Source organism: Rhinolophus ferrumequinum, chromosome 13 (assembly GCF_004115265.2).
Source record: "Rhinolophus ferrumequinum isolate MPI-CBG mRhiFer1 chromosome 13, mRhiFer1_v1.p, whole genome shotgun sequence".
In the NCBI taxonomy this organism is placed as follows: domain Eukaryota; kingdom Metazoa; phylum Chordata; class Mammalia; order Chiroptera; family Rhinolophidae; genus Rhinolophus; species Rhinolophus ferrumequinum.
In genome coordinates, this window is record NC_046296.1 from 3,121,802 (window position 1) to 3,145,526 (window position 23,725).

General features: G+C 41.9%; 1 protein-coding gene across 27 annotated transcripts in view; it reads right to left on the minus strand.

The window, feature by feature from the left end:
• MAP4K4 (mitogen-activated protein kinase kinase kinase kinase 4) overlaps positions 1-23,347 on the minus strand; it is a 184,406-nt gene extending 161,059 nt beyond the window's left edge. For 13 of the 27 annotated variants that reach the window (XM_033124269.1, XM_033124266.1, XM_033124287.1 and 10 more), the window contains exons 1-2: positions 23,121-23,346; positions 22,701-22,766 (exon numbers count right to left, since the gene is read on the minus strand). In XM_033124269.1, coding sequence (XP_032980160.1) covers positions 22,701-22,766; positions 23,121-23,177 — 123 coding nt within the window. In that variant the 5' untranslated portion in view covers positions 23,178-23,346. Of the gene's footprint in view, positions 1-22,700; positions 22,767-23,120 lie in introns of all 27 variants that reach the window. The other 14 variants (XM_033124288.1, XM_033124282.1, XM_033124275.1 and 11 more) reach the window with 3 other exon arrangements.
• Positions 23,348-23,725: the final 378 nt, after the last annotated feature.

Sequence of the window (23,725 nt, forward strand, 5' to 3'; positions counted from 1 at the left end):
TTAGGGTGAGGCTTAAAAGCTCCCCCAGAGATCCAAGGTGCATGAGGGTTCTGATCTCTCCCCCCTCCCACCCCCCATGCTATCACCCTCCCTGCTATAAACCACGGTCAGGAGCTTCCACGCGGTCCTAACAGAGGTCCTGACCAAAAGGTCTGTTAGGACCTCTGTTTACCAGGTGGAGCAGGAGTTAGGGAATAAAACACGCCAGAGAAGTTGCTACCCGCAGAAGGCAGACCTGCTGTCCTGCTGACTTTTATTGGTTTTGGGGGAAGAAGAGAAGCCGAGAGAGAGAGGGGCTCTCTCTGCTACGCATTTGCTAGGGAAATTACCCCAGCTTTATGACAACTCTTGAGTTCTATATGAATTACCACACACACACACACACACACACACACACACAGAGTAACCCACCACCCCCATCCTAACTCCCTGCTCATAGTATCCGGCATACAGATTACGTCCTGGGCCCTGTCATCCAGGCCCAAACAGCGGGCCCCTAGTTCACATGGTCTGGGCGACCTGGTCTCTGGAAATGGCTTTTGCACAAGGGTCCGAGGGAGACAATGCACCTCTCCCAGAGCCATTCAGAGTGGATTTTGGATTCTCAAGGCCACTTTATATCAGTATCTCCTATGAAGCATTGACCATGTCTAGGTTTTATTCTTTCTCTTTAACCTCAGAGCCTACTGGCATACTTCAAAGGTCTATTTGTACAATACACATGTTATTTCTGCACTATTTAGATACCAGATCTGAATCCATGCTAGTAAAATACCTATGAGTAGTGCTAAAGGCAACTCAGCTAGACTGTAGTGCTTTTAAAGGACAAGTTTTTCGTGTGGTTTTTTATTAATGTGACACATAGAAAACCTGAGTATTAAAAATGTTGTTCTCTAAAGACCAGCCTGATGCAACAAACTGCCAATTGTGATATCAATACTGCCAAAACCAGAAATTCTGCAATAATTCCACTTGCTTTCCAACTGAAAGCCTAAGACAAACAGATCTAGTAATTATTCCCATATTAAGAAAACAGTAACAAAAGATTACTGAATTAGCTTGAATATCTGAATTTTCAGGAAGCACAATCTAAAAATCAAAGGAAAATGATAAAAAGAACAATGTTTAATAAAATGAGTTAAGATGAGAGAAAGCCAGAGTGTCAACAAGTCAGCTTAGGCAAAAATGTACAAGTCCATCTGGCAGTCTACTATATAGCTGGTAAATAAACATCATATGCCCTTCGATTCCTCCACCTCTCTGGGTTCTTGGGGTTTTCTTCTAGGTAAAATGAGGGAGGGTGAACTAGAGGCTCTCTGAAGTTCTTTCCAGAACTATCATTCTAGAACTCCAGGTCTTCAACATGAAAACCACAGACCTTACCCACTATCCCCTCAAAAGACACACACTTAAGTCCAACTGTCACATACATATCCCTGCCCAGACCGATTTTTTTCCTTGCTTCTTTCTCAACAGTACTTTAAATCTTCAAGCTGTTCCTAGCTACATCCATTATTCTTACATTCAGGCCTTTGAATCTTCTGTTCCAACAATGACACTTTCTACTGCCTGTTTTCCTAGGTGCAAGAGAGAGCATGTAATTAAGAACTAAAAAAGCACGCCTCAGTCTTTCCAAGTTATCTACTTGATTGTATTACCACCTGCCCATTTCCACGCTCCCCCACTCAAAACACAGCTGTTGAGTGACAGGCCTGTGCTGTTTGGGTCTGCACCACCACACTGATGTCACCTCTTTTCACTAGAAACTCAATGCCACGGCTCAGATACCATCATCGTCCCCTGACCCACTCTCTGAGACACTTCTGTGCCAGGAAATGCACTACAAACCGAAATGAAACAGGAAAATCATAATCAGTTTCTTATTCTGACTTTTGCCACCAAATCACCAAACAGGGTGGGAGGGGTAACACCCGGCTGCACAGCCTTCACCCCAGACGGACAACGACTGTCAGTGAGGGTAGGGGAGACCCCAGCTTGATCTCTGTGACCCTAGTCCTGACCAGGCCACAGAGTCCCTCCCTGCTCACCTGTAACCTAAGCGGTGGGGCTGCATAATCTCTGTAACAGCCTTCCCTATATCCACGTCCTGTGATTCTCAGACTAGAATCCCAACTCAAAGTTATGGTCCGTTCATAAAACCAGCGATTTTGAACAGACAGACACACCAGATACTTTACACCACACAGGTAAGACATAACCCTGGTCCAAATCAGCTGCCCTAATAGCTGCGTTCCAATGGTTGTCTACACCAGCGGCTAACCACAAACACTTCCTGCCCTAGCTCCTCTGCCCACCTACGGTAGGTCCTTAGTATTCAAAGTGTGAGATAACTTTCGCCTCAGCTGGGAGCATGTTAGAGGTGCTGTCAGGCCCCATCCCAGACCTGCTGAATCAGAATCTGAATTTTAACAAGCTCCCATGGTGATGCAAGTGCACGTTCAAGTTCGAGAAGCACCAAACCAGGCAGAGAAAAGTCGGGGAAAGGAAAGCTTCAGGGCTGGCCACTTCTGTACTCCATGCCTCTAAATGCCACCCTAACTCCCCCTGCTCCCCCTTCCAGCGCCACCCAGAGCCCAAGCCCTTCAACCTTCTGCAGCCTAGTCACGTCTTGCTTATCATCGACTCAACCCTACGCTGCCCTGAGAAACAGTCTGGCAAATGGTTAAGTGCTAAACTTAAAAGTCAACACTGCAAGGCCTTATAGCCTGGTTTCTCCACTGCTTACTAGCTATGTGACTACAGGCAAAATACTCAGCCTCTCTACGCACACGTTAAATAAGGATAAAAACGAGGGAATGTCTATAAAAGATCTCATGGAGTCAGTACTCAAGACAGCTATTGTTTTTTGAAAACACTAGCAAGGCGTCCCCTCTTTATTAATTCAGAGAAAGCGTGCTGGTTCCAAAACTCCCACAGATCCGTCCAACCTCCAATGTCAGCATTTTTCTATGTCTTCACCTCTCCACTTCCATCCATCTTTATAATCACATTATCAAAGGCTAATGAGTCCTCACTGAGCCAAGCACATCTGGCTTCTCTTCTCAACCCACCCAAATCACTGTCTGTAGAAGACCCTCAATTCTCAAACACATGGCTTGTGCACCGCAGATGGCATACCCCAGACACCGCCACGTGCGCGGTCCCCTGGAACTCAGACTCGCCCAGCAATGGAGCCAGTGCCAACTTTTCTGCTAATGAGGGAAGGCTATGAATTTTAAAAATAGCTCATTAACTCATCAAGAGTTTGTTCCCCCACCCCTCCGACACACAAAGAAATGAAGAGTTATCATAGAGAGCCTTAACCTCAGCGCTGAAGCCTCAAAGCCCAGCATTTGCTTTAGTCTTCCTAAGAAATGAAACTCATCTTCAAGCTTCATCTTCTGACACATAAAGAGCAGATACAATCTGGTTAGTTCACCTGTAGCTAGATCTCATTTCCCCTTCAAAATCAGCATTTGGGGAAGGAAATAAACTTCACTTACTCTCCTAAAGAACCAATGAGAAGCCTGCAAACTGAAAGCTGAGAATGCATGACTTCCTCCGGCCCAAGCCCCACTCATTTCCTGTGGAGCTAAGAAAAGCTGGTCTAGTTTTGCCATACATAAATCGAGCACCTAAAACCAAAGCAACTTCTGACTTATTTACCACTTTGCTGTGCTCATCCTACCCAAACGAATGGATGGAAAATCCTAAGTCCTAGCTGTAAAACAGGGCATGTGGTTAACACTGCAACGAACGGTTATTAAACATTTTTGTAAAATGAAGAAATTTTAAAAGGTCACCATGGTATCTCCATCTCAATTCCCTCAAATGGAATTTTCCACAATATCCAAAACGTTTTAAATATTACTTAACGAAGAATGAAAAGAAGAGAAACAGAACACTGAGACGTGACGAAGAAAACGACAGGGTGCTTAGAAAGTTTGCCAGCCCCTGTCTTAGCACAAGCAGCTCCTGGAGGGCTGACTGCAGCTGCCTCAGGGGCCCTAGGAGACCCGCAGAGGGACCACGCAGAGCCTGGCCCCAGACCAAACTGCTGACCCAAAGAATCATGAGCAAATAAAATGATGGTTATCTCAAGCCATTACATTTGGGGGCTGGTTTGTTACCCAGCACAAGCCAACTGAAAGAGGCATTTATCGCCACCTGATGTATTTATTTTCTGTCTTCCTAAACTCCATGAAAGCATGGACTGTCTTTTCTTGCCAGTTCTTTATCTCCAGCATCTAGAATAGAGTCTGTAGTATATTTGTGTTGAATAAATATGCCATACATCTGAACAGAAGATCGTATGTATTTCTTAGTTTTAAAAAATGAAATTCTTGATTTATTACTTGAAAAAGCATTAGTACGGTAGAGCACAAACTTATTTTCTGTCCCTTTACTGTCCTTATTCTGTGTCTTTATGGTATTGTTATGAACAGAAAATTGTGTCATAACCTCCTCCAAATTTATATGTCACAGGCCTAACCTCCCCATAGCTCAGAAAGTGACTATATTTGGAGACAGGACCTTAAAGAGGCGAGTAGGTTAAAATGAGGTTGTTAGAGTTGACTGGTGTCCTTACAAGAAGAGGAAATTGGGACACACAGGGACGCACACGCAGGGATGCACACGCACAGAAGAAAGACCATAAGAAGGCACAGCAAGATGGCAGCCGTCTGCAAGCCAAGGAGAGGGGCTCCAGGAGAAACCGAACCTTCCAACACCTTCACCTGGACTGCTGGCCGCTAGAACTGTGCGAAAATGAGTGTCTGTCGTTTAAGTCAGTCTGTGGTATTTGGGTACAGTCGCTCAAACAAACGCATACAGGTATGGGGTTCACATACATTTGTTCCTGTGGCCTACCTTTATCACACTCTGAAAAATGAAAAATTATTAAGGGACTCACAGAAGAAATGTTGAGTGGTAAGTAACTTTTTGAGTTGATTTTTAATAGGAGGTAGGGTTTAGTCCCATTCTTGTGACTGAGGAGCTCTGTGATTTTGGAAAGGGGCTAAAGCCTCTTCAGAACAAATCTCTGACCCATTATTTCACCGAAGTTTGAACCAGACGATCTTCAAGGCTCCTCACACCCCTAACATTCAATGAGCAAACGTGGAAATAACTACCGGGATGTTCAAATGCATTGGGCAAGTGACTCAAAAAGGAGTTTTAATTTCCATTGTTATTCAGGGTTGGCTGATGTCAGTGTTGAACTTCATGGGAAGGATCGTTTTCCCGTATTTTGCGGATGAAGGGAAGACAGAATTCTACCATCAGTTACATCAGACAGTTGTCGAATATATTTCCTATAGACTCTTTCTTTTGGGGGGAGAGGGGTTATCTTGCTGCTTTCTTCATAGACCCTCTCTTGAAATGTAAGATAATTATGTCTCTTAAGTACACTGCATAGAGATGGCACAATCTTCTCCAAATTAAAGTTTATTTCTCAACAAAGATTTCTTCACAAGTCGAGGAAATGCACTTTAGCAAAACCTTCCTTCCCTGTAGTTTAGTCTGAACAGGTTGCTAGGATGAAATCTGTGCTCTGGGAAATTCCTGTTTTGCTAATATTTATAACAAGCCGTTGAAAAAGTTACACGAAAACTATGGTTTGGAAGTATAATAATAATACTAAACGTTAAACTGAACCTGAAAAGACGTGTTGTTCAGTGTTTGCGGAACAGCAGTTTATTTCCAAAGGGCCTGAAAGTCACCACTGCTTGAAGCAACGCTCGGGATTGGATTTGAGATTCATCTGTATCGTCTGAGTGAGGTTCTTAAAGATATTAAACAACTTGCTCATCACAGGCCAGCTGAGGACTGTAACTGAAATGGAAAGCTCCTCGCGTATTTGTTACTTCTGGTGGGATCGGGGTGATGGGAGATTAGGAACTTTTTCACTTATCATTGTCAAACTAGAATATTGGGTTGACAAAACACATTCTTCCTCTTAGAAGAAATATTTTAAACATAATAAAGATTTTGGTTTAACAAAAGTTTTGATTAATCAACCCTTGAAGTCCAAGGCACACTATTTCTTAGTGGTTCAGGGTCAGGGTTTTAATCTTCCTTAAGAAACATCTCTGTACTGTTCTGATAATGACTAGGTATGTTATCTAGGTACATAAAATTCGTACATATTCTGGGATACTTTTTACAATGAGGTTTTTATTTTAATAAGAAATGATAAACTGATCTAGGTAGAGCATCTAGATATCTTGGCTTCCAAATGGTTCCACTGTCTTAGATCTTTTATTTTTAACTCTTCTGTGCTATATGGTACTTAATTTATAGTCACTAAGACACGGAAAGAATCAGTGACATTATCAAATCATTCCTTAATGCAATTACAGGTGGAAAAGGATTCACAAATATCTCTAGATGCTCTCTCACAAATATGTATTTGATTGGGGGCAGGGCATACACAGACATATGTATGAATAGACAGACATCAGTCTGCAAAATAGTAAAGCTTTTAATCATGAGAGGAGGAAGTCCCAATCACAAAACTTTTGGCAATTGCAAAAAAAGTTTCTTGAAATTATGAGCATGTGCTAGGGTCAGTTATTAGTAAAAAGATGAGGAAAAAAATAGGTTCACTTGAAGAACAAAGTTGCAGGACTCACAAAAAATGTATTACACAATGCTACAGTAATCAAGACCGCGTGGTACTGGCATAGGATAAACATAGAGATCAATGGAGTAGAATTTAGAGTCCAGAAATTTAAGAGAGAAGAAAAGAGTTCAGAAACCCTCACATTTAAGGTCAAGTGGTTTTTGACAAATGTATCAAAACAAATGAGTGGGGAAAAATTATTCCTTTCAACAAATGATGCTGGGACAACTGGATAACCACATGCAAATGAATGACATTGCACCCCTACTTCACATCATATACAAAAATTAATTCAAAACAGATCAAAGAACTAAATATAAGAACTAACACTATAAAACTTAAAAGAAAACATAGCAATGCATCTTCATAACCTTGGCTTAGGCAGTGGCTTCTTAAATATGACACCCAAAGCACAAGCAAAAAACGTAATAGATAAAATGGACTTTATCAAAATTTAAAGCTTTTGTGTTTCAAAGTACAGTATCAAGAAAGTAAAAAGTCAACCCAAGGAATGGGAGAAAAAAACTGCAAGTCATATATCTGGCACAGGACTTGTATTCAGAATACACACACAAAAAAAATAAGAACAACAACAAAAAAAACACACACACAAAGGATCTGAATAACAATTTCTCCAAAGATATTCAAATGACCAACAACCATAAGAAAAGATGTTCAACATCATTAGTCATCAGAGAAATGAAAATCAAAACCACTAAAATAAGATACTAGGGTGGCTACAATCAAAAAGACAGATAATTGTAAGTACTGGCAAGGATGTGGAGAAACTGAAACTTTCATATACTGCCGGGGGGAATATAAAATGGTATTGCTGCTTTGGAAAACAGTCTGGCAGTTCCTCAAAAGATTAGATATAGAGTAACCATATGATGATTCCACTTCTATACACCCAAGAGAAATGAAAATACAGTCTACACAAAAACCTGTACACAAATGTTCATAGCAGCATTTTTCCTAATAGCCTAACAGTAAAACAACCCACATATTCAACTGATTAACAGATAAAATGTAGTACAGTAAGTAGTACCTCGGTTTTCGAACGTCTCTGTCAACGAACATTTTGGTTTATGAACACCATAAATCCAGAAGTAAATGCTTCGGTTTTGGAACACAACTCGGAAGTCGAACATGTCACATGGCTTCTGCTGAGTGCAAGATCCTGAGGCCTAGCTGTTGGCTGTTTCGAACGTTTCAGAACTCGTGGATTACGTTCGAAAACCGAGGTACCACTGTATATCCAAACAATGGAATGTTATTCTGCGATAAAAGAAATGAAGTTCCAATACATACTATAACATGGATGAACCTTGAAAACATACTAAGCAATATAAGCCAATCACAAAACACATTATTGTTTGATTCCCTTTATATGAAATATCCAGAACAGGTAATTCTATAGAGACAGAAAGTAGGTCAGTGGTAGCCTCGGGCTAAAGTGTGGGAAGGCAAGAGGTAGTGAAAGGAAAATAGGGGTGTGGGGTTTCTTTTTTAGAGTAAGGACTGTGTTCTAAAATGCAGCTATGGTTGCACAACTCCGTGAATAAACTCAAAGCCACCGAATTGCACAGTTTAAATGGATAATAGTGTGATATTTGAATTACATCTCAATAAACCGTTTTTAAGAAAATGGTGTTTTTAAAATCCAAAATTGTTCTCCTATACCCTACTACGCCCATCAAGAAGGAGGGGTTGTTTTCACAGTTTATCATGTTACTGATGTCTCATAATGAACAAATGGTGAATAAAGAGACAGACTAGACATACCACTGGACTTTTACTTCTGTCCAAGATGGAGTTAACAGGGACTGGATTTACGTTTCATCTTGAAAACAACCAAAACAAACCCATACAAGATTTATGAAACAAAGGTTCTTTAAAAACTAGACATCACACAATGAAGGGCAGTGATCTCTGAGAGATAGGAAACAAAGGAGGTAAGCCATACAATTGCCTGGACTTACTCCCTCTGCAAAGTTTCTGGGCATCACACAGGGAGAGGAAACCTAAGCAGAGCTTGGCAGACGCCCTCATTTGAGGAGAAGGACCTGACAGTGCAGGCAGACCAAGGCAGCTAGAGTTCCCGATGACAGTAGCAGAGAAGACAGCTGCACCAATGGAAGAACCCCCACACTGTGCACAGGGACCCCTGTTTTCAGCTAAGTAATGAGCAGCACATGCACACAGGGGAACCACCCAAGGCTGGGGGGCAGGTGGGGGGGTGAAACTATTCAAAAGGGTAGGAAGGAACAGCGCAGGTGCTCAGACAGGGATGAGAATAGTCACTCTTCCCATCAAACAAATGGAAAAAACTCATAAATCATGGGCAATTGAGTAGAGTACTCAAAAAGGTCCTGCCTCGCAGTAAGGCATAATTAGCACTAGACTGACCACTGTTCAAGACCTCCTTAACAAAAACCATAAAAGCAAGACACAAAAGGATCAAGTTATTCCCATGTAACTTAAAGGCACCCCAGAGCAAAGCTCAAGGATACCTATAGGAATAATATAACACCCAGGACACAACAAGGTAAAATTCATAAAATGTCTGGCATCCACTCAAAAATTACCAGACAGGAAGACATAAACAATAATGAGAATATCCATCGAAACCAACCCAATACTGACACAGATATTAGAATTACAGACAAGGACATTAAAACAGCTATTATAAATACAACTGTAATCCATATGTTCAAAAAGTAAAGACCCAGAAAATTATTTTAAAAGACCCAAACCTTCCAGCAATGAAAAATATACTGGATTGGATTAATGGCACAGTCAACACTGAAGATAAGTTAATATAAGGGATGGCAAAAGAAACTACCCAAAATGAAGCCCACAGTGGGGAAAAAACGATGCATCAGTGAGCTGTGAGGCAACTTCAAGTGGCCTAATAAGCATGTAAAGGGAGTACCCAAACCTAAGAGGGAAGGGAGGTGAAGAAAAAATTTTTTGAAAAAATAGCTATCAAAATTTTTCCAAATTTCTAACAATTGTCACCCCAATAAATTAAAAAAAAAAAAAAATTCCAAATTTGATGAAACCTCTCAACCCCCAGATCCAAAAAGCTCACAAACCCCAAGGACAAGAAACATGAAGAAACATACACCAAGACACATCACAATCAAATTGCTCAAAATCAGAAATAAACGGAAAATCTTAAAAGCAGTCAAAAAAAAAAGCAGCATGTACATATACAAAGGATTAAAATAAGGACAGCAGATTTCTCCATACAAACAATGCAAGTGAGAAGGTGATGGAGTAATATCCCTAAAATATTGAAAGAAAAAACAGCAACCTACAATACTATACTCTACAAAACTATCAAAAATGCAAGCACGAAAAAAAGTTTTCAGACATACAAAAGCTTAAAGAATTCATCACCAGCAGACCTGTATTACACAAAATAATAAAATAAGTCCTTTAGGCAGAAGGAAAATGATACCAGATAGAAATATGGATCGACAAAAGGAATGGAGAACACCAGAAATGCTAACCACATGGGTACATAAAATTAGGGGTTTTCCCTTATTATTTATCGTTTTAAAAAATAGTTAGCTGTTTAAACAAAAATAACATCAATATATTTCGAAATTTTTAACATATATAAAAGTAAAACGTAAACCAAAAATACTCTAAGACCAGGTAGAGAAAACTAAAGTGATATTATTGTAGTGTACTTATATTGTACATGAAGTACGTATCATTTGAACGTAAACTGTGATAGGTTTAAAGTGTGTAAGGAGAAAAAGACAAACTATCAATGAGACCAAGCCCTCAGCAAAAAGATCCAGAAAAAAATGAAACCGAATAAAGCTTAAGGGGAAAAAAAATATATATATATATATACACACACACACACACACACACACACACACACACATATCTTAACATCCTATATTTAGCATTTTAAATCACTTTTTTCATATAATAAGTAAAAAGGAGAATATATATTTTCAGTTAATTGAGTAGCAAACTAACGAAACGTCTAATTCAATCTTGGGGTTGATGACTGAGAAGCCTTGTTTAAACAAAACAAAAGAATTTCACTCTTTGGTGACTACCAAAGGCCTTTTTTCCAGCATGATTAGAGAAAGATAAGAAATATTTCACATGATTTGAACTTTTTTCGAAAAAACCCATGCAACCATTTTACTGAGTAGGCTTAGGAAAGGAAAATCACCTTTTGTCTCTTACCGAAAAGCAAATATACAGCACCTGAAAACAAATTCAAAACTTCACCTTTTACATCGCTTCCTTGTATAATCTGAACTCCAGACACTTATTAAAAACTATCTGAATATAACAATGCTGTACATCGTTCTTCCCATTTTCCAGAGTTCCTTCAGGCTGTGTAAGGCCGTCTCTCCTACGTGTGCACTGCAAGGCCCAACGTGGCCTGCTGTAGGCCATCCCATCACCAAATACTCCAGGTATGATTCCAGATGTTGCTCAGAGGATACTCTCAAAAGGTCAGATGAGAGTTCCTTTCCACCCTCCATCTCTGGGGATGCTGAGGGTGCTAAATGGATAAACTGCTAACTCCTCGGTGATGCAGGAGACTCAAAACAGCAACGAACACTGAACCAGCAGCAGAGGTAGGACCTGGGCCTTCCAAGAGACAGATGGCTCAAGGCAAACTGAAAGGGCAGCAATGACCATAATCAGAAGGGACACACCCCTTCTATCTTTATTCAAAGTTCTATTAACCAAGATGAAGAACCATGGAGCTGGCTGTTCCTTGCTCTTTGCCCATCAATGACTCATCCAGAGACTCTGAATTTCAATCGTAAAGCTTCATCGTGCACACTAGCACATCTGCTTTATCAGATCCAGCTTGGCCCTACGGTCCCAAAGGTCCTGCTCTTCCCCACCTGAGGTAGTAAAACCGCTCTCTCTGTGCTCCCCGACTGCTCCTCCTGTTCACTGTCACCAGTGGGCAAGCCTCACCTGATGCCTGGCACACACCATGTATGCATCAGGTACCTGAGGAATAACTGACCGAAAGGAATCTTGCCAAACAGAGCAGGTTCAAAATATCCACAGTCAGAGGAACACAAAACAGATACGAAGCCCTCAAATCACTAAAGAGTAAATAGCTGAATTGAACATCCACAAATTTTTTTCTGGAAACTAAAGGAAGGAGCAAGAAGAATGGATGAGAGCATATGTATAACATACAGAGAACAGGGGCTCCAATATGCCAAGTTCAAACAGGAGAGGCCCTAGAAGGTAAGGCATACCCTCCCTGGCAGGTGAATGAATACACTCAATGAACTGGGCGTCACTGGAACGCATATCCTCAAACTCAGACAATACTCAGGGCCTAACCTGGGATCCCCAATAAACTCTATGTCCCTCAGATGTACAGCCCTAACTCAGGTGACACCAGTCCTTGACTTGATGTCTCAGAACTGAACAGTCATAAACCTACACAGCAATTACACAACGAGGGTCGCGGGTTCTGCTCAACACCAGTATTCAGTTATTACCATCACAGGTAAGAATGAATGTACGAAGTCCCTAATGAAAGATATAAAGGTACTTTAGAATGAAAGATGAGAAAAATACTCTGAAAGGTACACTTGCAGCGAATCAAATGAGTAATCGTATTCCTCCTCCACATATAACAACAAATCATTCATTTAATTTGGTATACATCCTTCTGACGAAAGAGAATAGATTTTGTTTTGTTTTTAAATCTGATGAGTTCAAAATGAAATTGGGGTGGCCGGTTAGCTCAGCTGGTTAAAGCATGGTGCTTGTAACACCAAGGTTGCCGGGTCGCTCCCCATATGAGCCACTGCGAGCTGCGCCCTCCTTAAAAAAACAGAAAAGAAAACCTGGCGAGTCAACACGTTCTACCTTCCCGATAAAGGAAAACTCCAGTCTTGGGCATCACATGGTACATGGCCAGCTATTACAGAATGGAATCCCCCCAAAAGAGGGAGAAGCCAAAACTCGTCTGGCCTAATTCCTGGTACCAATGACCTCACTGATAGTGAACAGTCTGTCTTCACAGCAATAAGAAACTGCATTCATGTTTAAAGAAATAACAAACTCACAGTGATGACTAATAATGAGAGTGGGGAAGACAAAGGCTTCAGGGAAGCAGACAGGCACAGAGCAAGGAGACGTCTGGTCGTATGACGAGAACTAGGAGACCCAGGCAGATACATTTCCAGTCTTTTTCCCTTCTTAGAAGACGCCAAGGTGCTGTCCCATCAGGCAGCTAGCACTTCTGAACAAGTCCAAGACGCGAGGCCAAAACACCTGCTGAATGCGTTTCGCACAAAAACTGAAAACAACTGCAACGTCCATCCACTGCTGAACAGAACGCAGCATCATATCCACACTCTGGAAAACTATTCAGCTATAAAAAGGAGCAAGCTACCACACTTAGCAGTATGGATGAACCTCAAAAACATGATGCAAAGTGAAAGAAACCAGACACCAGAGACCACACATCGTATGATTTCACTTATATGAAATGTTCAAATAAGGCAAATTTATAGACAGGAAATAGGTTAGTGGTTGTCTGGGGCTCTAGGTTGGAACAGGGATTAACTGTAAATGAGAATGAGGGGTCTTGCTAAGGTGATGAAAGGGTTCTAACACTGATTTGTGGTGATGGCTGCACCACTCAGTCAATTTACTAAACATCACTGAAATGTAAGCTCGAAATGGGTGACTTTCACCACACATAAAACATACCTCCATTCAGCTGTTTTAAAAAAAAAAAAAAAAGAACTGTTGACGAAACTTCGGAATCTCTTGAAGGCTTGCTCAGAGCAGCAGTGAGCCTGCTAATGCAGTGGCCTGCATCTTGCCTCCCTCTGCCTTCTCATCCACCTCTCCCTGGGCTTGCAGCTCCCACATTGAGTCTCAGTACAGCAGTCAAGCACTTAGGGCACGGTTTTATTCCTGTTTTTGTTTTTATTGTTGCTGTTGTTGGTTTTGTTATTTTTCTGGATGAAAAGTGGCAAACACCTGGGCAAAACCAAAAAAGTTTAAAATCAAAGATACAACTGCTAGTTAACTTCTAGGCTGATGGACTGATCCACAGGACTTAATCCATAAAAATGATTATAAGGTAAAAAGAAGAATAAAGAAATAAAGGGGAAGAGATAGATGACAGGAGAAATCATCTCTATCAGGTTTTGACCATTAAAAAAACAGCTGGAGCAGTAATTCACTCAGTAGAGACGAAAACGTTACAACCTAAGTGGCTACTAAAAAGGACACCAAAAGTGAGGCAATTTGCTCCAGAGAACCCAGAAAAGATCATCATTTGGATGCAACTGATACCACGGGAAGGATAAAGCTGAAATCAGAACTGGTCATTTGTGACTGAATGCCTAGGTCCCGTCTACCTTGCACAATCTGGGGACTATCCCAATCGCTCCACACCCACAAGAAACCAGAGGTTTAGTCCCTGAAGACACTAAAGGAGAAATGCTCCAGATGAGAGGACACAGGCAAAGAGGTGGGACACAGGGTTGAAAAGCTAACACATTAGGCTACAGGGTCTCCAGCTCCTTTCTCTGCCCTGAACCCCAGAACGCAAATAAATAAACAAATGTTAATCCTCTAGGTAAGAAAAGCCTCAGAGTGTTCTTCTTAGAAAAAACTGACCCAAAGAAAAGACCGACAGATATTTTGAAGAGGGGTTTCCATCCATGACATGTACGGATCCCTACATTTGAAGGACCATCAGTCAGCAACTTCCTGCGCGTATACACAGAGCTTCCAATTCATTTCTAGTGCCTTACTCTTAAATATGAGCAGAGTCGTGAATCTCAAGGCATTTAAGGAAAATCTTAAGCATTAAAGACAAAGACCAAAATAAATAAGCAGGAAAAATGAAACCTGGGGGAAACAAAAAAAAAAAAAAAAAAAAACGAAGGCACACAAGAAAACCAAACAAAAAAAAATCTACATTCAATACACTGAGAGATAAGAAATATAGCCACGAAAGAATAGATGCAGTTAAAAAAAAAAAGTGAGTGTTGCTCTAAATTAAAGATAAAAATTCAATAGAAATATTAAAATGTAAAGTCAGAGAAATTCCATAATAGAACAATAAGACCAAAAAAAAAAAAAACAGTAAAGGAAAAGGTAAGAAAAATCAAACAAGAAACCAATAGGACTTCCAGAAAGAGAAAGCAGAGAAGTTGGAGGGGAGCACAAAAAAATTCCCCTAGAACAAAAGGGCATCTCCAGATTTTAAAAAAATTAACCAAGTAATTAGAAGAGTGAACAACAAAAAACACTCGTAAAATCTAATACCAAGAATAAACAGCATATCCTAAAAGCTTCCCAAAAGAAGTTTAAAACGGATCACACTCAAACAGTAGAGCAATGTATTTAAAATTCTAAAACAAAAAGATATTCAACCTAGATAACTGTCCACCAGCTAACATACAAATCCCATGTAAAGGAAAAATAAAGACATTTTCAGCCACCAAGACTTAAAACCTTTACACCCATGCACCCTTTCTTATAAAAAAACTACTACTGGAGGATGTGCTTCAGGAAGACAGGGTAGTAAACAAACAAACAAAGACTAGTATCCAGGAAACAACAACGATCCAGGTCAGCAGCTCTCTACCAGGTCTAGGGAGCAGCCATACCTGGCCAGCTGTGAGGTACCACTAGGGAAAAAAACAAAGTGGAATCAACAGATTATCTGAAACAATCAATTATCTGACTTATTTAAGCATTTGGAAAAATTGTTGACCTAGGCTTACCTTTTTCAGGCATTTCATGTATCTTTTAGGGCATTTGAGGGGGAAGGTAACGACAGGTACATACAAACCTAAGCAAATGAAAAAGTAAGACAACCAGAGGGTGAAGGGGTGTTTGAAAAAGGAAATGTTATTATATTAAATTGCTTGGCTCAGAGATAAATGGTATTTACATAGTCATGATAATACAATTATCATTTTAACCCAAAATTATGGTATACTCATTTAAGAAAGGAGGTGAGTACAAGAGCTGAATCTTCAGGTCCTATAGAGCTACACTAGTCATTAAACAACTGTAACTACTGTTTTAAAAAGTCAATGAATGTACAAAACTGATAAATCAGGATATAGCCACATACACGTAATTTAGAAATGTGGCGGTAAATTTCAGATGCAGCACCTAAACACACTGAAAACGAATGCCTCTTGGGAACAGGGTAACTACTTCAAGTGGTGATGTGAGAATTTTAGCATCACTTGATGGTTAACTATGTACTTTCATAAGTGTGGTAAGTTTTTTAAGGCCTTCCTTATCATAAAATGAAAATAAAGTTTTTAAGTCATAATGTAAAAGCGATTTCTTCTTTTCATTATTTATATTTATTTAATAGGATCATTTGTCAATATTTGGCTATATTTGAGATAGCTGCAATGCCCCCAGGATCAAAGGCAAATTAAGCAAAAACTGTAAGCAGCAAGAACTCTGGCTCCCTCCTTCTCAAGGGTGGGGGGAAACCTGCTGGGCGTGGCCAAGGGCCCCCATCCTCCAGCTTGCTCATTGCAACAAATCAACTACAGAGCCGGAGGCAGAACTGATCCTGCCCATTCAGTGCTGCTCCAGGTCTGGTCTGCTGACTGTGGAACACAAGACAGGAATCATTTCAGAAACTGAGAATAACTTTTACAGCTACTTGACAGGGTAACATTATGTCCTTCGATTCTAATAATAAAAAGATTTAGGCTGGCATTTTATATGGCTACTTTTCATTTCACTTTTCCAGTTGTTTGTACTGTGTTTTCCAGCACAGAAAAGCCCTGCGGAGGCTGGAAAAGCCCACTGAAGTCCGAGTGGGTTCCACGCACTGGGGCATGCGCTGTGTCTGAGTACATGTGTGCTGCGTGGGGAAACAGAGACGTTACAGGATGTATAGCTCATGGTACAGACGTGGCATTTTGCGACCAGTGCATCCCCGTTTCCTCCCCCACTGCAGACCAAACAGGCAGAAGACTAACAGCACAGGGTACACCATCGGTGACATGAAACCACCCCCGTGTGGATGGTCGTTTTGCATCTTGTCTCCCCAACTAGGTTCTAAGTTCCTCATAATGCCACACAGATGTCCGAGTTTCTAAGATCCCAGCTGTAAAAACTTGGGGAGTCCTAAAACTTGTTCTGTCCTTCCTTTTGAAATTCCTATAGAAGAAAGGGCCTCCCATCTCAGAACCTGCCAACACATCACTTCCCTTCTGAATAACACCAGCAGACTTTTACGACCGAGCCAGCCTCATGACAGAATATCAGATTGTCTGGTGAACAGTCATAAAACATATACAACTTAAGAACACACAGCTGCCGCGCTGGTCACTCACTGGTAATATAACAGCCGCCTGGCCTTCTCCACTTTCTTCCTAGCCATCCATTCATACATATGTCCAAACACTTATCCTCATTCATTTTTTGTATTATCATCTTATGGGGGGGAGGAGAGAAAACTAAAACTGTCAACCAATTCTCCAAAAATTAAATTAGTACTTGGGAATCTCTACCCCCTGAAAATCAAGTCATTGGCCCCAAATTAAATATTAAATATATCTTAATATTTTAACACTGGTATTCCGACTAGTATGAGAAACCAACCTGAATTCATGAAAAATCTGTTTACCGTAAATATTCAAAGCAATTACTTATAAATACTTCATAGGATGGCCCACTAACTAGATAGCTACTTGTGAGAGTAGCTACTTCCAGGATCAATTCACAAAAATCTACAAATACACAATGCACCAAGTTTTTAAAACACTGATTTTCAAAAGTATATGTGGTGACCTAAAATTGTTCCAACCATTTAAATCATCATACATTCTAAATAAGTAGTATCTGATCTTGAGAACTTCCTGTGAAGTCCTTCACTCTAACACAGTCTACTGTCATGCAGTCTGCACTTCGGTACACTTGACGTCAACGTCCGTAGCAGACCAGTATACACAATGGGGAGCAGGCCTTCCAGGGTATCACATATTAGTGCTGCCATCTGGTTAACAGCTCTGCTTCTGTACCTGGACCTCCTGGGTCTGAAAGCGGCACATTTGCGCACTTATTTAAATAGCCTACTGCTGTCTGCCGGTTCTTTTTTTAATGACTGGAATACAGAAAAATGAAAGCACTCATACTAATAAGAAGCACAGGCATCATAAACTTAATACAACTGAGAGATGGAAAACATCTGATGCTCGAAGACTCGGCAATTCCTTTGGTTCAAGCAGCTGTTCACAACTAAGTAAGTAATCAAGTATTTACTACTAAAGCAAAGAAACAAAAGACCAGGGATGAAATGCATGTGTCAAAGCATCCATCTCTAAGTTAAAATGTATTTAGTTTACAATATTTTTAGTGTCCTGGGAATGAAACTCCTTAGATGATTCCTCCTTGCCTTAGCACACCTGTTCAGGGATGCATTATTTCAAAAGTAGGATGTATTAGTTCAAAAAACATTTTACTCTTCCAGGATCAATTCACAAAAATCTACAAATACACAATGCACCAGAAGTGCCCCCAGATATTATTGTTGGATTATGTCAATATGTAGAAATATACATATATCCAAAATTGCTTAAGAAAAAAGGCAAAATACAAGTTTGCTGCTATGCAAATGAACATTTATTTATTACAAAGTTTCAAGCAATAAGAATTAAAAAGCCACCATCAGCAGGATTTTGTCTGGTGGTTGGGTGTTCTCTAAGGCTTTTGATGTTCCTGATTTAGGTTAGTTCCAAAACAGTTTTTGGACGTTTGGGGTTGTTATTTCTTAAGAGAACTACACATCAACACGTGTTCAACAAGGCCAGCCAGCTCCCTCCCACCTTATCTGAGTCCAGAATCCTTCCAGCTCCGAGGAACAAGTCTGTACATGTCACTCAGGAGCAGACCAATCCTCCAACTAATGAAAACAGCTGGTGCTACAAAAAATTCGTTTTGCCCCACTGGCTGTCTTTATCGCCAATCAAGAACAAGAGATGCTACACTTACAAGGTAACATTTAGAGAACCCTTCACAATAGTTTAAGTGCTGACTTCAAAACGTTAGGCTAATGATTTTAAAAACTACACAATTTATATGGCACTTTATTGGTGAGCAATGGAAAGTAATTTTAGCACTTTCACAAATCCCAGAGCTCCTTCTAACCCAGTGGGCAAGCAGTGTGCCCACTTAAAGGGCCACACCAAAGCCTGCAGACATGAGTGACCTCAGCAGGTTCAAGGGAGCCAAGAATCTACCTCAACAAGTCTTGTTCTCTACCGCCCTGCACCACCCTTCACCTCCTCTCTTCTGGACTGCTGCCCTAGGCCAACCATCTTTCCTGCTCCTCTCCTAAAACATCATTTGATCAAATCTCCTATTCCCAGGGACCCCCAATCCCAACAAAACTTTCAACTGCTCCTCAATTCTCAAAAGAATGATGTCCCTCCTCAAATTTAATTTTTTTTTTTTTTTTTGCGCAGAGGTGCGCAAATAACCTCTCCCCGAGATGCCCTCTGTTCCCTAAACCTCCCGCCATTCCCAAAGGTCACACTCAGTCCTTCTACCACACATACCTTCTCCCCATCTTCCCTCAGAAAATGAGAGGGACAGCATTAGCACACGCCCCTAATGGTGGCACATTCTCAGTGTTGGTTCTGCTTCCCACCTTTGGGCCTCGAGTGCTCTCCTCAACCTCCAAAGACATGCATAGTCAGACAGAGTCTAGATCCCCAGTCCCTCCCGGGAGTAAGCCCTGATTCCAGACACTGCACCCGCTGAATTCTAAACTCCCTGACTTCCCCTGTCACCCTCTACAGTAACCTTCCAGACACAGGATTTTCCATCTCCAGGTCAAGACATTTTGGAACACCAGCCATTGTACGCTCATAAAATACAAAACAACAGTAGTTACCCTAAGACAAATGATTAAATGAATATTAAAACTAATAAATTCTAATGTACTACAAAAACTAATTTTGATTTATTATTTCTGGTTTCAATTTTTCATACTATCATTTTCCCTCTTTGATGAAAACAATTAAAATTCACTATTTTTACTCAACATGCACGAGATCATCCTATAGACATTTCTCTTATAAATATATGGTATTTGAATGAAACCTTGTTAACAGATATTCACAGTTTTTTCAAGTTTTAACTTATGAGTATGCTTCCCTCAAAAACTTCAGGCAAAAAATAAATTTGTCTAAATAGAATACATCCTGTGTTCCAACTCCTTTTTTAAGATAAGGGTATATACTGTTCAACTACACCCAGACTATTTACTATTTTTTTCAGAGGTAGAAAAAATTACAAACTATCCTCCAAAAAAGCCATTTTCACAGATCAAAACTCAGAAAACTCCCTCTTTTTACTCACTCATATGCAGTCTTCTCAAAATAAGCAACCACTGTGACTAAAAAATGAGTAATGTTTCAGAGGAAAAAATGAAAAATAGAAACTATAACAATGAAATAAATTAGGAACAGGTTGTTCAGCTTACAGGTATTTTACCTGAAATTGCTTTTTAAAAAATTCTTTTTTACAATTAGTCACAAATATTTTCTAAACTCTGATGCTATCCACACTAATGGATGCTTAGCAGCCATAAACAAATGCTAGAGTGTTAATAATCTAATCCCAAAACCACCATATGCAAACTATGCTAACAGAAACCCTAAATAAACTCCTATGCATAATGTAAATGGCTCTAGAAATTATACAGTTGAAGGGAGAAGAAACGGAGATGTTAACTGTTTCTGCTAGCTCCATCACCTCTAGGACTAAACTGCCCAGCACCAGTTCATAAATATTAAAGAACTTGTGATAGTAAGAAAACATGTATGAAACAATCAGGAAAATGTTAATACTCAGTATTTGGTTCTAAGGAATTAATTTTTTAGGTGTGAGAATGGCACTGTGATTATCTAAAAAACAAAAAAGGTACATCCTGAAGTATTTATGGGTGAAATGGTTAAGATAATGGAGGGGAGGAAGACCTCAGATACCAGATTAGTCACGTGCCGGTAACTGTTAAACTATGCGATCTACTCTCTCCCCTTGGGTATGTCGAAATTTTCCAAAATGATAAAACAGGACTGCTGATGAGCAAAGTCTCAGGCACTGTTCTGTTCGTGATTGTATGCCACTTGTGCACAGGTTTCTTAATTCTTTAGATTTGCACAATTTCAGAATTTCTCCTCAACTGTACAGACTCTGCAGTCAGAGAGCTGTGTCACTGTCAATATCCCAAATACTTCCCAAATGCAGTACTCGGGAAATCTATTTCAAAAACTTGGGTGAAAGAGAGGATGGAACCAAAGAGGAAATGCGGAGGGGAAAAAGGTTTAATGAACCAGCTAGCAAAAAGAACTCCTACCTTAAAACCAATTAATACACATTGAGGTTTCATTCTTTCTTCTTTCTTGTGGTTGAAAAACAGACTGTCAGCTTCTGGTTTACTTCACCACCCTTCACATCCATGCTCACCCAGGAAGATACAATCCAACCACCGTGTAACCAGGTCAAAAACAAGCTTTGGCTAACTCACTTGGAAGAGTATACTCACCATTTAGATTTAGCCAGAAAAACTGGGTTAGAAAAAAACAACTGGTGTTTAAACAAACACTGGGGCTAGGGCAAACGTCTTTAAGCCAGTTACCAGGCCACTCAATGAGTTGCAACACAATCTTTTCCAAAATTTTCCAAAGGCTTCCAAATTCAGTTGAGCCAGCAGGCTGAGTTAACAGGGCTCCTTTCAAATTCAAAAATCTGGCCACAGCCCCAACAGTTAACCAACAAAACACAGTCTAATTCACTTGAGATCACCTAAGAATCCTGACTCAAGTTCAGACCACCGGCCAGTACACAGCCTGTCCAGGGGACACTGGGGTTGGGGAGACACGTTCAAGGGACAGATAAACCCTATTCATTCAGCAAAAAACAGACAATAGGATCCACACTTAATTCGCCCTAAGAAAATGTCTACAGTCAGCTTCCATGCCCCCCCCATTCTCATTATTAATGAGACAATGACAATTCTTCATGGTGAACCACAAAGCCCTGCTTCATAAGATATTTTTTTCTATTCCAACCTTGTACCCACTCTAACAGCTGCAAACACCCCCAGGGCAGATAACTTTTAGAAAACGGCTAGTATAAGAAACAAATCAGGACAGGGAGATTTAACCTTCTGTTTCAAATGTTCAAGGCCTGCGCCTCCATTACCTACAGCTCCTTCATAATCTCTAGAATGTGCACTGGACAAAATGAACAGCACAGCTAGTCACATCAGGTGTCAGCTACTCAAGGCAGACTCACAGTCTCCAGGTTTGTTAGATTCATTTGCCATTGCGGGGTGAGTGTTAAAAAAGAGAGAAAGACCTGGGATGGGTGTGAAAGCTGGGCAACCTCTTTACTCCTCACTCTCCCTCATTTCTGTTTCAATTACACACCTGTCAAACAGGTTATTCCTGGAATTCAGATTTTATAATCCTCACACTGCAATTCTTCCTGCTCCTGTGGCCCAAACACAAGCGCTCCCTGCTTCTCCAAAATATGTATCCATCAGTAGACTGTATGACAAAGTTATAGTGTCCCAGGTAGCAACAAACTCCACACCTTGAGAGCTTGGCAAGCATTCAAACGAGGAAACACGATGACAATTTTCAAGAAGGCCAAGGCAGTGGTTTAGGATAACCATGGGCAAGGCCTGCCTAGCCTGAATTTTAATTAACACACAAAGTCAGAAGGCCAGATTTGGGGAAAACGAAAAAAAAGAAAATGAAGACTGTCTTATGGAAAGAAAAAAAAAATGCTTTCCCCTTTTATTATAGTGCATGCCTAAGAGTGTAGCTTATTTCCTTATCTCAAAGCCAGGAAATGAGGTCTTTTAAGGCCAGTCTGGATGTAAACTGTTTGAAAACAGAGGGCCTGCGAGGAGAAACCCCTTTCCCAACTTTGGCCAACTGGCGTGGCCTCCAGTCAGCAGCAGCGTGTTTATCACCCCTCTGGTCCCCCGACCAGAAGTTTCAACATGCCACGGGAAACAAAGAAGGCGCCCCACACCGACCTTATAGACTTGTCCGTAGGTGCCATTTCCAACCACTTCCACCAGCTCAAAAATCCCAGCAGGATCCTAGACAAGAAGGAGGGGAGGGGTTATCATTTGAAAGCTGCACAACAATGAATCAATACAGCGGGGCAGTTGGAGAGAAAGGGCGGTTACAAAGAGGTGGGTTTCGCCCGGCGATGTCCTCCAGCAGCCGAGGGTCGCGGGTGCAGAGCCCGGGACGCTGGGGGCGGCGGCGGGGGCACCCCGGCCCCGCACATGCCGACACTGGCAGACAAAGGGGCCGCCGCGCCCGCGGCTCTGCCCGCGGCGGCGCCCGAGCGCCGAGCGGCCCAGGGCGCGGCCCCTGCGCCCTGCGCTCCGCGCTCCGCGCCCCGCGCGCCCCGGCGCCCCTGCGCCCGGCCCGTCGCGGCCACTCACCCGCAGGGACGAGAGATCGATGTCCACCAGACTTTTTGCGGGGGAGTCGTTCGCCATCTTCCCTTTTGGCCACCAGACCAAGAGTGAGGATGAAGATACCGATTTCGGGATGATTTCCGTCGCAGGCCAGGCCGCCGACGGCGCCTTCTCGCACGGGCGCCGGCGGCCCGGACTCCGCCTGGCGAGGCCGGGGCGGACGGAGCGTGCGCGGGGCGGCGGCGCCGCTCACACCATGGCGCGGCCGGTGGCAGCCCCCGGGCGTCGCCCGCGCCTCAGGCCCCGCGCCCGCGCCGCGCGCTGCTGACGGGCCCGGAGCTGGGGCCGCGGCGCCGCCGAGAGTTGAGCGAGTGAGCGCGAGGCCGCGAGACAAAGCTACCCGGGCGGCGGGGGCGGAGCGGGGAGGGAGGCGGGAGGGGGGCGGGCGGCGAGGGAGGAGGGGACACGGGACACCGAAAATATATTCCGAGGAGAGAGAAAACAGCTCCCCCTTTCCTGCTCCGGCAGGAAAAACGGGCGGAAACGCACTCCCACCGAAGCCCCGCTGGGGAGGGCGCGGGGCGAGCCGCCCGCGCGGCGTGAATATGCATCAGGGGTGGGGCCGAACA